This window comes from Poecilia mexicana, unplaced genomic scaffold, assembly GCF_051168715.1.
Source record: "Poecilia mexicana isolate PSO_F unplaced genomic scaffold, ASM5116871v1 scaffold_15, whole genome shotgun sequence".
Lineage (NCBI taxonomy): Eukaryota > Metazoa > Chordata > Actinopteri > Cyprinodontiformes > Poeciliidae > Poecilia > Poecilia mexicana.
Genome location: NW_028263384.1, coordinates 7,282,535 through 7,296,156, shown reverse-complemented (window position 1 = coordinate 7,296,156; position 13,622 = coordinate 7,282,535). Strand labels below are relative to the sequence as shown.

Below are 13,622 nucleotides of genomic sequence, written 5' to 3'. Positions count from 1 at the left end.
CGAGGAGGATGTCGATGCACTGAACAGCACTCAACCTACACACACGTCAGCAGTGTGTGTAGTGTGTCTATGTGTGTGTAAGCGTGCATATTAACGGTGCTTACAAGGCCGGCCATCAATAATAAGTGTCCTTCTTCAAGCAGAGGGCTCCAGTGAACAGGTGTCTCACTTTACACACTCGTACATGCACACACATTTAGCATTTGTAGCATAATCTGTGGAGGGCTGGAGGGCAGGCCAAAAGCAGAATTACCTTTTTAAGTTGATGAAAATAAGCAAATCTCAATCTGTGTCTCTTCGGGTCTCTGAAAGAAAACAATTCCATTTTTAGAGGGGTTTTTTGTACTAAATCTCTTATGAGTCATTCTAACATACATCTACTCTGGTTTTCACCTCATAGAAAACTCAAACCAAGTTTGAAATTGAATTGGTAGTTAGCCTGGTAAAAACCAGCCCCTTGTTCTGTGCTTTGCTTTGTACACAGGGTTTGGGCTCTCAGCTATTGAGAAACGATCGCTATGAAGCTTTTTGGAAATTGCCTATGCTGTAAACAACTATCCTTCACTGCGAAGTGAGAAGTGCTATATCTGAACAAGATGGCAACTTCATTAATCAGTTGGTTGGTTGTCGTTGATAAAACTACAGGGGGAAATATAATTCAAAAACAATGTCATTGTTCACAACTTCCTCTGTTCACTGATTGGCCCGGCTGAAATTCTATCGAAGGAATCCAGGTGAATGAGAGAAAGCTCGGACTGAGCAGTGAAACGAAATGAGAATCAAACTGAATTGCCCAGACTAGGAGTTTGTTAAACTAGCCTGTCACCAAGATACCATGTGCATCACCATGCTGCATCAATGACAATTATCAAAGGTAATTGAGCTTTACAGGTAGAAAAAGGATTTTAACACCAACAAAGTAATTCCTTAACAGCTACTATCCAAAATCTTGACTCATGCTAAACATTTAACTCCTGCGTCTGAACTTCCACCTAAAGTTAAAGTAATTATTAAAGTTATTAGTTTATCTCCTGTGATGAAGACATATATACACAATTATTTATTGCAGTTATGGACACAAAAATAACATTTAATCTACATTCCTAAATGTTACTTTTGCACTTCATTGGTTAGAATCGTCAGTCGAAAGGCCTGATGACAACGGAGAATTGTGAGGTAATCAATACTGTAATATTGATTCTGGATTAGTCTTTCTGACCTTATTTCAACTGTGGAGTCTGCTGAAATTATTACAACAGTGCCATACTCTGGGATGAAACACGGAGGTGGCAGCTCCATTATTCTGTGGGAGGCTTTACTTCAGCAGGTACAGGAAAAACGTGAAACTTTTAAGTTTTTTTAAGGTGAAAAATGTCAATACTTTGTCTGAAAACCATACGTGTTGACTGAAATAAGCATGAGGATGTTTTGACACAGCTTTATTATGCGAGTCATATACTGGAATGTAGACACTAATTGAGGAACGCGAAGGTGCAACAGATGAACAAAGTTTCTTTCAAGCAAAACAAGAACATTCACGTTTAATTTCCTACCTTAATTTGTCAGACTTTGTGCCGTTTTTTTTTTTTCGTTTCTACTTAAACATCTTAACTTGTTTTCAAAGTATGATCTCCATAAGCATGTAGCTGCAGAGCCACACTTTGACTTTTAAATTTTATGCATATTTCGTCCTTTCTCGTGTGCTTCAAGCCGCCTACAAACGATGTCTTCACAATGCAGTTTGGAGGTGTGCATATTGGCTCCAGTTTTAATTCTTCATAAGATGCTTCCTACTTACATATGTCTTCATAAAAAGCATGGCTGCGGCTTAAATCAGACGAAACCTTCAAAAAAAAAGGGGGGGGGAGGGGGGCACTTGAGCTCTGATCAACATGTTTGTTTTTTTAAAGCATGTAGAAGTTGTTTGATAGGCCGAAACAAACGAACAAATGGGGATAGTTTGCATGTTAGTTGTAGCCAGAGGCGGTTTTCCTGCAGGTGTCAGGTGTAGCTGCTGGTCTAGTTGGGAGCACTTACCTCGTAGAGCAACAATACAAACTGCTGATCATGTCTCACTGAAGTTTGAAAAAAAAATGCAATTGAGATGATTTGCATTTAAAAGATCTAACACCAGAAAAATAAAAATAAAAACATTCTTGTTTGGATAATTTTTCAAAAAATTGACTCGGTACCAAATTGAGCGGTTGTTTTAAAGTGGATGCCAGCGATAGACGCCACATCTTCTGTGCGTTTCCTCTCGCATTCATGCGGGCTCATTGTGAATCTCGATCCTCTGAGATTCCCGCCGCCGCTTGTACGCACACAAGCGCACAATAGAGAACACGGATCGCAGCTTAGAAATGCTCCTTTTCATACCGGCATTGGAAATCGCTTAAAGCTGTCTGGCTGATACGTGTGCTGATCTGGATTGATACGGCGCTGTGAGAGGCAGAAGGCCTTTTTCTCTTCTCCTCCATCTCTGTCTCTCTCTCCCTCTTTCTTTTTTTTTATTATTATTCCTTTCGAGTGCCAAGAGAAAAAGCCAACTTGGTTTTGTAACGGTTGTGTCTCCCCCTCACAAAGGCTGATGTGACTGCAGGGCCTTTTCAGCGGGCAGAGACGAGAGCTTTATCTGAAGATCCACTTCTCCACCTCCTCTCTGCCTTTCTATCTGCTCTTTGTTGTTGCAGTGAAAGCCTGTTAGCTCCGCTGCGCGTTGAGGGAAAGACGTGGTTGTTTCTGCTCCCTTTCCCAGCTGCTTTGTTTGCACATCCTCCATGACTATTTGACTTCTTGTCTCAATTCAGAAATTTCCCCAAGTGGCAGCTCACTGTCACGTACCATGCCTCACTAAAGCGTTTGTAGCTCTTGAACTTGTTCACATGTTACAGCCGCAATGTGTCTCATGGGATTTTATGTGAAAGCCCAAAGTAAGGTAATGCGTGATTGGGAAGTGGGATTGAAGTGAGGGCTTTAAAACATTTCTTCCACATCCTTGCTGTGTTCCCTACATCGTTTGCTGCACATACAAACAAGACATCTTCTAAGTTCCTTCCACCAACTCTTTTCCTCTTCCCACTCAAATGTAAAGACCAAATTTCTGAGGTGCAAAACTAATAGTTGTCTTCAATGTCTTCCACATTGAGGTTTGTGGTTGTAACGTGAGAAAACTGGACAAGGTTCAGTTCCATGATGGCACCAGTGTCTTCATTGACTCACAGTAAGCACTTCGAGAGTGACAGTCAATGAGTTAAGCTGTTTTCTGTTGTCATGTTCATTGTCAGGTGTTCTTCAGAGAGGCACCAGTGCTGCTTGTGGTTCCAGCTTGAGTCACAGAGAACCAGATAGGGACCCGAAGGGGACAGGTCCCTTCTCCTCAGACAACCCTCCAACACGGTGAGTGTGAACATCTGAGTTTTATTGTCTAAATGTGTCCTGCATGGAAATTAAACGTCTATCCTCTTCAGTTTGGGATTGCATTGCCAACTCCACTTACTACCACTTTACACACTGGAAATATTTAGAAACAATATTCTTCTTGTTTTGTTAGAAACAAGAAGAATGGAGTGTAAACCTGATTACACAATCACACCTCCTCAAACAAACCAGACTTTCTAGACAAATGAACTACAGTTTGATTAAAGCTTTCAGGGCTGCTGTGAATGCACTCTAAGGCTGTTTAGCAGAATAGCAGTTTGTCATTTCATTTAAAAAAAAAACTACAGATCTTTAAACATTTAGCTCTGCTCTCTACAAATAAAGTCTCCAGACACATTTGTTCTTTTTGTTCATTCTTGTTGCCTCTTAGAGAGAGCACCAGTAGCCGGATGGCCGAGGAATGGCTTCTTCTCCCCTGTGAAACATCAAAATGTCAAAGTCACATTGCTTCCACTTCTTAACGCTTCCAGTGATCCCAGATTTTAAAAGCCACTGTGTCCAGTTCAACGTCTGGAGTTCCTACCCAAATTCTCCGTCTCCGAGTTTAAAACAAATGGAAAAAAGAACCACGTGTTGAAAGAGTAAAGACACTGATAGAAGCATCCATGACTCCATTATTATGGGACGGTGGGGGAGGGAAGTGATGGATACTGCATCTAGCATATCAGAGTATTTATATGGGATTTGGGTGTTTTAGATAAAAAGGCGCTCTTCATCCTCGTAGGCTTTCATGGCTGTTTGACTGTAACAGTGATGACTCTCTGAACCCCCACCTACCACTAAGCCTCCTCCATCCATCCCAAATCCCCTCCAATTTAAGCAATCTGGGTCCAGAGAGAGGTAAAGAGAGATGCTGTGGCCTAAGCTCTTTTTTTAAACACTAAAAGAAACAAGAGGAGGATAAAACGTGGAAAAAAAGGTGACTTGGTGCCAGAATCTCCATCGTACCCCATCTTCCTCTACTCTGCCGTTAGGCTAAGGAAGCAGATTCCCAAAACCTCCCAAAAGACAATAGCCTCAGAGAGGAGCAAACAAAGCTCCTGCTATTTTTTTTTTATTTCAATCACCCCCTCCTCTTTTAGAGGAAAAATTACTCCGAAGCCCCCCCACCTCCCCTTCTGTAATCTGGTCTCCAATGAAGTTTCATTGTTTCTCATGTGAAGCCAGTGGCAGCTTAGCCGAGATGGAGTAGGGGAGGCATTATAACGCCGGCGCGTTCTCTCGTTTGTCTCAGCCAGAAAAGAGCAGCGGAGGAGAGGGGAGGTGAGCACAATGGTGATTCGGGGGCTCCTCGCAGATTCCCCCATTCTCCAAATCTGACTCCACGCTCACAGTAGCGAGAGACAACGAGACGGAAGTCTGGGAAGCTTCCCAATGTTCCTTTGATGGCTGCTGGCCTCTGTTGTTCATCACACACTCCTCTGACAGAGGAGTGCAGAGACTGGGAGCGCCTGGCAGTTTCCCTCAGTGAAGGCCAAACTTATTGTGAGGCTCAGAACCAACAAGGAGCTACGACATGGTTTCACTCTCTGATCAACCTGGAGAGTGAAAATCCATCGTTACAGAGGGGGTTGCTGTGGGCACAAAGATGTGAAGTTTGATAAACAACTTCCGGCTCCTGAAATTAACATCAGGAAATCTGAGCTGATGGTAAAGGCATCATCTAAATCAGAGAGCACTAAAGATGAGGAGGCTAGCAGAGTAAACTAGGTAAAGATGTTCAGGACCAGTTCAGGTACTGAGGCTGAACTGGTTCCTGGGTCTGTAACTGGAAACACAGAAGAACACATAGTCGATCAGAACTACAGATCACAGTCTGAGTGACTACAGAGTGGAACCACATCCATCCAACCAACCAACCAACCAACTAATCGACCGACCGACCAAGCAACTGATCAATCAAACAACGAACAACAGACAAAGCAACTGATCAACCAACCAACCAGCATCAAAGTCCGTCTTTCTGTCTGGTTTCTTTTCTTTCTTTCTTTCTGTTTTTTGTCTTTCTGTCTTTGTCATTTTCTTATTTCTTTATTCCTGTCTATTTTTCTTCATTTTTCTGTCTTTCTTTTGGATTTTCTTTTTGTCTGTTTTATTTCTTTCTATTTTTCTCTATTTTTTTGTCTTATTTATTTCTCTGTAGATTCCTCCACTGATTTCTATTGGCAACACTTCGTGTGAAGCATTCTCATAAACTTTCTCAAACACAAATCAGTTAACAGCTGTCCATTTGTATCTCTGTCTCCCTACAGTTTTTGTCTTTGTTGTTGCTGGTTCTTTTGTGTCTTTATAACATTTTTTATTGATTTACACCCAAACCGTGTCTTTTGTAAGAACATTATCAGTGAAATATCAATTTTCTTTCTAAATGTTTGGACTGTTGACCAGTTTAAAGGCTTCACTGTCACACCTCGTCCTGGGCGCTGTAGTTCTGGCTCCATCCACCAAACTTTCCTCCAACAATGTACCCAGAATTGATATAACCAAAAAGCTTAGTAAAGTGACATAATAGTCTGAAACACATTCCTGTTGAGATGGATGTTCTTTTCCTGACCACTGTGACATTTTAGATGGTTTGACCAGCATTTTCCTTGGCTTGGTCCAGGTACTGAATTAGTAAATTGTTCTGACTTTAACAGATGTGTACACAACTAATCGTGCTGTGTTGTTGTTCTTTAGAGCCGATGAACTGACCAGACCAAGGAGACCAGAGTCCGTCCATGTAGCGGTCAGTCCAGATCTGCTCAGAATGCTGAGACAGACAGGTGGGTCGTCTGCGGGTCGGAACCAGAACATAACAAAACTGCAGCTCAAACAAACACAGCAGCATGCAATGCTTTGAAAACGTATTCACCCCTTACATATTTCTTCAGTTTAATCTTTTTTGCCACACATAATTGTTACAGATCATCAAACAAATGCTTATGTCAAACAAAGATTTGCCTCAAACGATATCTGTGAAAACTAGTAGTGATGTTTTTCCATTCCTTTGGCCTGTTTATGGTGTGCCAGAACATCTCAATCAGATTAAAGTCTAGATTTGGACTACGACCGTCCAAATCCTTCATTTTGTTTTCAAAAAGTCCCGATTTCATTCTGTTAGTCTACAGAATATTTTCCCCAAAGTGCAGCAAATCAAGATGTTATTTTTTTTGGTAAATGTGAGACAATCTTTTGGATCTTTTGGTCAGCTGTGAATTTTGCCCTCAATTTCTCCACCAGATTTCATTTTTTTGTTTTTTTGTCTTATTGTTAAATGATGAACTCTGGGAAAATCAGGCCATCGGTGCTCCACATGATGCTATGAAACTTAAAAGCTGCTCCCTACATTTCCTCTGTCTGTCATCGTCTTATATTTTCAATCTGTTTGATGATCTGAAACATGTAAGTGCAAGAAAGTCTGAAAGGTGGCAAATATTTTTGTCTCAACCTAAGCGATGTTTAATTATGACCGCTGGTTGTGATGTACAGAGAAATGCGGATGCTTGTTGAGGACTTTGAGAGCTCTCATTGCTCACACACCAACACTTCTCAAGCGACATTTCTGCTTGTACCGCTCTCTGAACTTGGCCTCAGTGCTTTCAAGCGTCTGAGCTCACTAACCGGTCTCTTAGAAGAACGTCCATTAAAAAAAAAACATCACTTATCATCTCCTCGCTGCTCTTTACATTTTAATAATTCCATTTTATTTGCAATTGTCTCAGCACCAAATCGCTCTGTCGCTCTATAATCCAGACTGTAGGCTATTGAAGGAAAACATTAGCATCGGCGTCTTCTGTTTAAGGCATGCTGGGGTTTTAATGTCAATCACAACCTGATTAGCGCTGAGCTCAAAGAGAGGGAGATCACCATAAATGACAAGGATTTTTTTTTTATTTACATTCGTTAAAAGCCAGAAAGACGACATGTCGGACTCTCTGAGCAAACATCTGAGCTGTTTACTGTTGAAGTGCCACTGTTACTACAGCAGCCACATTCTGTTGTTTCTGCTTCTGTTTATCCAGGAAGCAGTGGAGGCAACAGAGAAGGAGGGAACGTAAGTAGACTGACAGATGTTCACAAGTCGTCGTTTGCAAGTTGAGGTCAAGTCTCAAGTCATATGAATTTGAGTGACACGCAGTCAACATTCAAATCATTTTATCTGTCATGACATTTCTGCTATATGGTTTGCATAGAACGCTACATTGTGCTAAATAAGGAATGATCATTAGCTTAAACTGTTAAATAACAAATACAGCTAAAGTAAATCATACACAAATGTTTTCTTTTATCTGTTTTTCTCCAAACAAGTTATTTTCTTACAAAACGAACATATTGTACACAACATTCACTATGATCTGCTATCTACTCTAAAAGAAAAATGAGGACTGTGAAATGAAAATCAAAACTCTGTCTTTAAAAAGAGAATTTAAATGTAACAAAAATGACCCTGGCATAAAAACCTCTTAATGGACTTAGACAAATTAAACCTCCACCAGCGCTGCCATTATTGTGATGGTTTGCACTCCACATGTGCGTGTTTATATCTGAGACAGAGAAGAGATAGTAAGCAAAACACAAAAAAACATGAAAAACAAGATTGTTCACTATTTTTAAAGGGGCAGAATTATGTTTTTCCAGGCACATAGTGCAATTTTATAACTCAATCAAGTGACTATGTTCTCTTCAGTTGTTTCTAAATGCAGTATATAATGTTTTGGAATAGACCTCTGTCTCTGTATAAACTCCTGATCGTTCAGAAACACTGTCTTCAGGTCGTCATGACAACAGCGCTTCTCTAATTAAAAATGATAACGACATTTTTACCAGCGTTTCACTGAGAATTAGTTCATTTAATGAGCTCAGCAGATGTGCAGTTTCATCAGGTGTTTGCTAATTGCTGCTGGCTAGTCTGAAGGAGCTGAGTGGAGGAGTCTCGGGGGGGTGCTGGGTCCACCGAGGCATTTTGCACAGCTGAATGGTTTCTATGGGAAGATTTAATGGATTTCTCAAACATGCATAAAAGAAAAAAGACAACACTTCAGTGTGTTTTTGATGAGGGAATAATAGAACATGATGTAAAGCTAAAACAAATCAATTTTAATCTTTTTTCATTTCATTTTAATCTAATGCATCTTTCTGCATTGGTTGCTCATATTAGGCACTTCATGAGGCCATTCATTTTATGCAGCCAGCATTTTAGGTTTTTGTAGAAAAATGTCCAACATTGAATCATTTTATTCGTTTTCTAAGAACAAAAAACCACAGTTGAGATTTTTTGGACTATATGCACTTAATTTATTAGCCTAACAAAATTAATAACTGTATTTGCATGTTCATGCTACACTACTAAGAGGTTATGAAAGTAAACTGATCCATGTCAGACGACAATAAATGTTGTTTCTGTTCTTCTTCCAGGATGACGAAGACCCCGGGATGCTCCATGTAGTTCATTTAGGGATGGTTTGAATAAAAAAAAGGATTTTATTCCCTAAAGGAGACAATATACTATTATATTTTCCTTATGTCTCGCAATAGATGTATGTTTTTATTTGCAAAGAAGGATGCTCATCTGAAATGTTATTTATGCAAAACGGAAGGTGCACAATTAAAAAATATTTAATCAAATTCATTTTTATAGAGCATCTAATAAAACCATGAACAGTTTTTCCATTACAAATACATCAAAACCTGCCACTCACCAACCTGAATAAAATAAAGACTTTTTGTGTTGGTAGTTTATGTTGCAAGTGTCCCCTTGCATGTGTGTCTGTGAGTGTAAATGTGTGTGTGTGTGTGTGTCTTCGTTTGTGTGTGTGTGTGTGTGTGTGTGTGCGTGTGTGTTTTGGCCGAGATTACGGGCCGCAGTTTTATTCATGAACGGGAGCCAGGCAGCGCCTTTAAAGCATCCGTCTTGCGGAGCCGGAGCCTCTTTCCTGAACAGCAGCCACAGCCGTGTCAGAGCTGTCGACGCGCTGCTCTCGCCGACTAATCTGACAGCGCCGCGCGAGCTCTAATCCCTCACTGTATCGTAATCTATTTACTTTGCATTCTAAGAGGATTTCCACAAAAAAAAAAAAAAAAAAACATATAAGAAGTGATGCTGGAAATGGACAGAAGATCAACGAGGATGCTTTTCTGCTTCTTTTTTCTTCTTGTTTTGTTGGCTTAAAAAAATCATTGTATGTTTTTCGGGTAGTCAATCCAACAAGCGAGGGAAAGCTGAAAGGAATTACATTTGTGACTGATACTAATACTTCTCTTATGTAAACATCAGGATGTTGTTATGTTTCCCCTCCGATGATACAGTCACACTGCAGAGGCAGCTGCCGATAAGTGGCATCTGTCAGCGCGCGCGCGGCATCTCTTGACGCGTTTATAATTTACAAACCAAGACTGCATCATCTGCCGATTGTTCGACGTGACAGCTTCGAGAAAAGCTGCAAAATTGCCTAAAAAGGCGAGCCGCTCTCCCTCGCCCCCCACTGAATGCCCCGCGCCGTCACATGTTTGACACACAAACGGTGAAATCTCATCACACCAAATTAAATAATGTAACACAGACGAATAATAATAATAATAATAATAATAATAATAATAATAATAATAATAATAATAATAATAAAAACAAAGTAAGGGTACCACACGGTCTCCTCAGTCACCCCCTTGAGCAATTATGTCGGCTTTGTGAAATCACAAATGCTTCATTTAAAACGCGGCCAGCAGCTTTATTGTAAAACACTGCCTCAGATCTTTGCCATCCGTGATGACTTGCAGAGATAGGCTTATTAGTGGTATTAACATACTGCGCAGGGTGCTGGAGCTGCGAAACGGCCTTGTTAACATTTTGGAAACGAATCAAGCCTCCAGCACTCAGGTTATCTGCCTATTTTTTCTTTTTTGCCTCCTCAGTGCAACAGCTGTGCAGAGTTTCTGCAGAAGCCTTAGCATCTAATGATGCCCCCCCTGATTGGACCAACACCCTCTCCCCCTGAGGGCGGACAGGGCTCCACTTATGGGTTTATTTCTGATGGGCACGACTCAGATTTAACGAGATATCATAGGAAAGAATGTCAGGGCCATTCTAGACATCAAATAGACAGATTTACTGAATTTGAGTTCAAATAAGTCGGTATTATTTTGCCATTAGTAGCGATTTTAATAGCTTAAATTGAAAAAAATGTCTTCTTGTCAATCTGAAAGGACACAAATAATTGGACATAATGAATATTTATTTTCCTCCAAATCATTTTATAGCCAATAAAATCAGATTTCTTCTTCATTTATAGCCAATGATTTACTCCCTTATTTATTTACAGTTATTGTTGGATAACTTTAGATTTGTATAATTTCTGAAGATCAGGTCATAAATGAGGCTGGATGATTTCAGATGTCTTCCTTTGTAAACATACATTTGTCACTGAAGAGAAAATGAACTGGAAGAGGAAAAGTGGTAATCGGTTTTCACACAGGCTCTGTGTGAAACATCAAGGCCCGCGGGCCAACAAGCCCCCATTAAGCTCTCCCAGATCTAGAAGAGTGGGGAAGACAAGTTGGGACGAGGGTCTACCGCATCCCTTTCAGATGAGATAACTCCTCTCAAATACCTTCCTAATCCATCCCTGCTCTCCAAGATGCGACTGATTTTACAAGGAAGGAGACTGGGAAGCGAGGAAGTCGTCAGGACAAGCAGCCTTCATCTGAAGGGAGTGGTCTGTTTAGAAACCGCAGAGAGCTGCTGCGCTGCTGCCAGACCAGTTTAGTCTGATTTTCCCATCAGGTGAAGCAACGGAGGAAGGAAGTTGTTTGATGGCTCCGTTGACCTTAGAGCAGCTGTTTACTTCTGTTTTACTGCCCCATGTTTGAACTTCTGGGAAGTTTCTATCATCTGATTCCATCTGTGGTTAGCATGCTAACAGTTTGGCATGAGTTTGAATGCTTTGAGCTGTGTCTTTGAACAAGGAACGTCAACGATAATGTGCTTATCACCGTTTTGATTACATTTTTAAAGACTATTCTGGTGTCCTCTTATTCACACTCTAAGGTGGCTAAAACATTAGCATGTACAATGACTGAAAATGCTAAAGAGCTCAATCTTTGCTTTTTAACATACAAAATATGCACTGGGGAGAAATAGCTAGCTTCACTGCTACTATGCAGGAAAATGTGTCGGGTTTTTTCGTAAAGTTAGTTTATGGTTCAAATTTGGCCTGATTGTTACCTTTCCTACACTATTTTGTTCAATTCTCATCTCCCTTCAGTACTCCCTCTGGGTTTTCTCCCATTGAGTTGGATTGCTCTGGTAGAGTTTTCTCTAGGTCAGTCAGTGAACATAAGGAGAAGTTATGAATATTGAATTAACATTAACAGCCATTTTGTTTTGCTCTGTACTTCTCTCTTCACATTGGAGGATTGTTGCTTACAGCACAGACAACTTCCGGAAAACGTTGAGAAATGGCGCATTATGTAAATCGCGGGCAAACATTGGTGATTGGATAAAATTTAAAACTTCAGCAGAGTCCACGCCTCCAGAAAGCAATCATTTCTCAGTAGCCAAGGATCCAGACCCTCTGTATGAATCAAAACGTCAAACAAGGGCTAGTTTTTTACCAGTCTAGTTCTAGTTCTAATCTGTGACATTTTGAAGTTCCTTCTTGTTCATCCAAAGCAGGATAGCAAGGACCGTAGCCTCTGTAATATGCAGAGCACTTTGTCCGTGACTACCAACTTCAGAACCGATGCATTTTTTTGCCCTGAAGCTGTTGGAATTGCTCAACATCAGGTTTTAGGGCAGATAAAGTGTGTCTCAACAACTTGCTAGAGCTATGCTGTTTTTCTTTTCACACTTGTGGCATTGACCAAGACAACATGATTGTCTTTTTTTTCTTTTGTAGTTTGTGTTCAAATGCCCACGTTAACATGTTTTATTTTGATCACCATCGTCAATCAAAAGCTTGTAGGCCACGATGTTTTTATCAGACTTTTTGTCAAATCCCTGTAACAATTCGGCGGTGAAGAAAACCTGACGGTAATCAAGCTGCAGAAGTTGTCACACCATTTGGAAACCATTTATCAGGTACAGTTTTGTCCAACAAAGCAACCGGTCTGTCTGGTGTAAGTAGACCAGATCTCCCAGCACACTTTAAGGATCAGGTAGCCAAATTCCTTTAAGTCCTCCCAACTGACAAAAACAACAAATACTCCAACTCTTCATCTTCTCAATCATATGTAGCGAGTACCAACCCTACCAGGAGTTTCATGAATGCTCCTGGAGGCTTTTGGAAACTTCAGCTGTTAGACTTTGCTCTGGTTTTTTCTCATTTTGGTTAAGTCTGGACTCCAGAGGTCTTGTGATTTCTGAAACGTACAGCAAAGAAACCACAAAAGAGAACCAAAGAAACGTGCTTCCATCGAGGAAAAAGGTAGGTAACCTTGTCGGACAAAGCAAAGAAACCAGAGACGGCAGCCTGGTCTACACCCACTTTGCTGTACAGTTGACCCCAGATTAACCTCTCAGGTAAATATAATCCTCTGCATTGCTTCTCAGTGCTGTAGTCAATGAAAGACGAGTGTGGAAATAGAAGAAAACGGTCCCAGCACACTGACCACTATCGAGGCCTTCCAGATCTCGCAAAACCCAAAATACCGGTGGATTGATCGGGCTTTGTCTTCGTTCTCTACCTCTCTATAGAAATATAAGCACTGATGCAAATGTATAATGCAGCCTGGTTCCAGTTCATCTTCTGGTCAAAGTGTGAACAAAATGTCAGCAGGTTCCAGTCCACAACTTCATGTGGAGGAGAGGCCAAAGGGTTAAATGGCTAACAACAGGCCAACAGCAATCGATGAGGTCACTGAGCAGAGTTTGAAGTTAAAACACTGACCTCCTATTCACATACAGCAGGACCAGCTAACGTCTCAAGCTCTCTGCAAGGAGAATCTGTATTAACGTAACTCTGGCAAAAGCTCTGGTGGTGAGCCGCGCCGCTTTGAAAACACAGCCTCACCTTAAACCCTCTCAAAGCCCTAAAACAACATGGATGCTGCTGCCAGGAGCAGAGCTGGAGCCAAGTGAGAAACGCTGTGAGCTGACGGCGTCGTCAGCCGAGCAGCTTTTGTGAAGATGGTTTTTGTTCTCACTCTTTTTGCTTTGTAGGGTTCAGACGAGGCCGTTTTGTCAGAACTGACGTTTCCACTTCTGCTTT

General features: G+C 41.0%; 1 protein-coding gene across 1 annotated transcript in view; it reads left to right on the top strand.

Annotated features, from left to right (window-relative positions):
* wdpcp (WD repeat containing planar cell polarity effector) overlaps positions 1-9,514 on the top strand; it is an 85,774-nt gene extending 76,260 nt beyond the window's left edge. The window contains exons 15-18 of the mRNA XM_088012948.1: positions 3,285-3,396; positions 6,118-6,203; positions 7,443-7,474; positions 8,836-9,514. Of these exons, the coding sequence (XP_087869074.1) occupies positions 3,285-3,396; positions 6,118-6,203; positions 7,443-7,474; positions 8,836-8,886 (281 nt within the window). The 3' untranslated portion in view covers positions 8,887-9,514. The remainder of the gene's footprint in view (positions 1-3,284; positions 3,397-6,117; positions 6,204-7,442; positions 7,475-8,835) is intronic.
* The last annotated feature ends 4,108 nt before the right edge of the window (positions 9,515-13,622 follow it).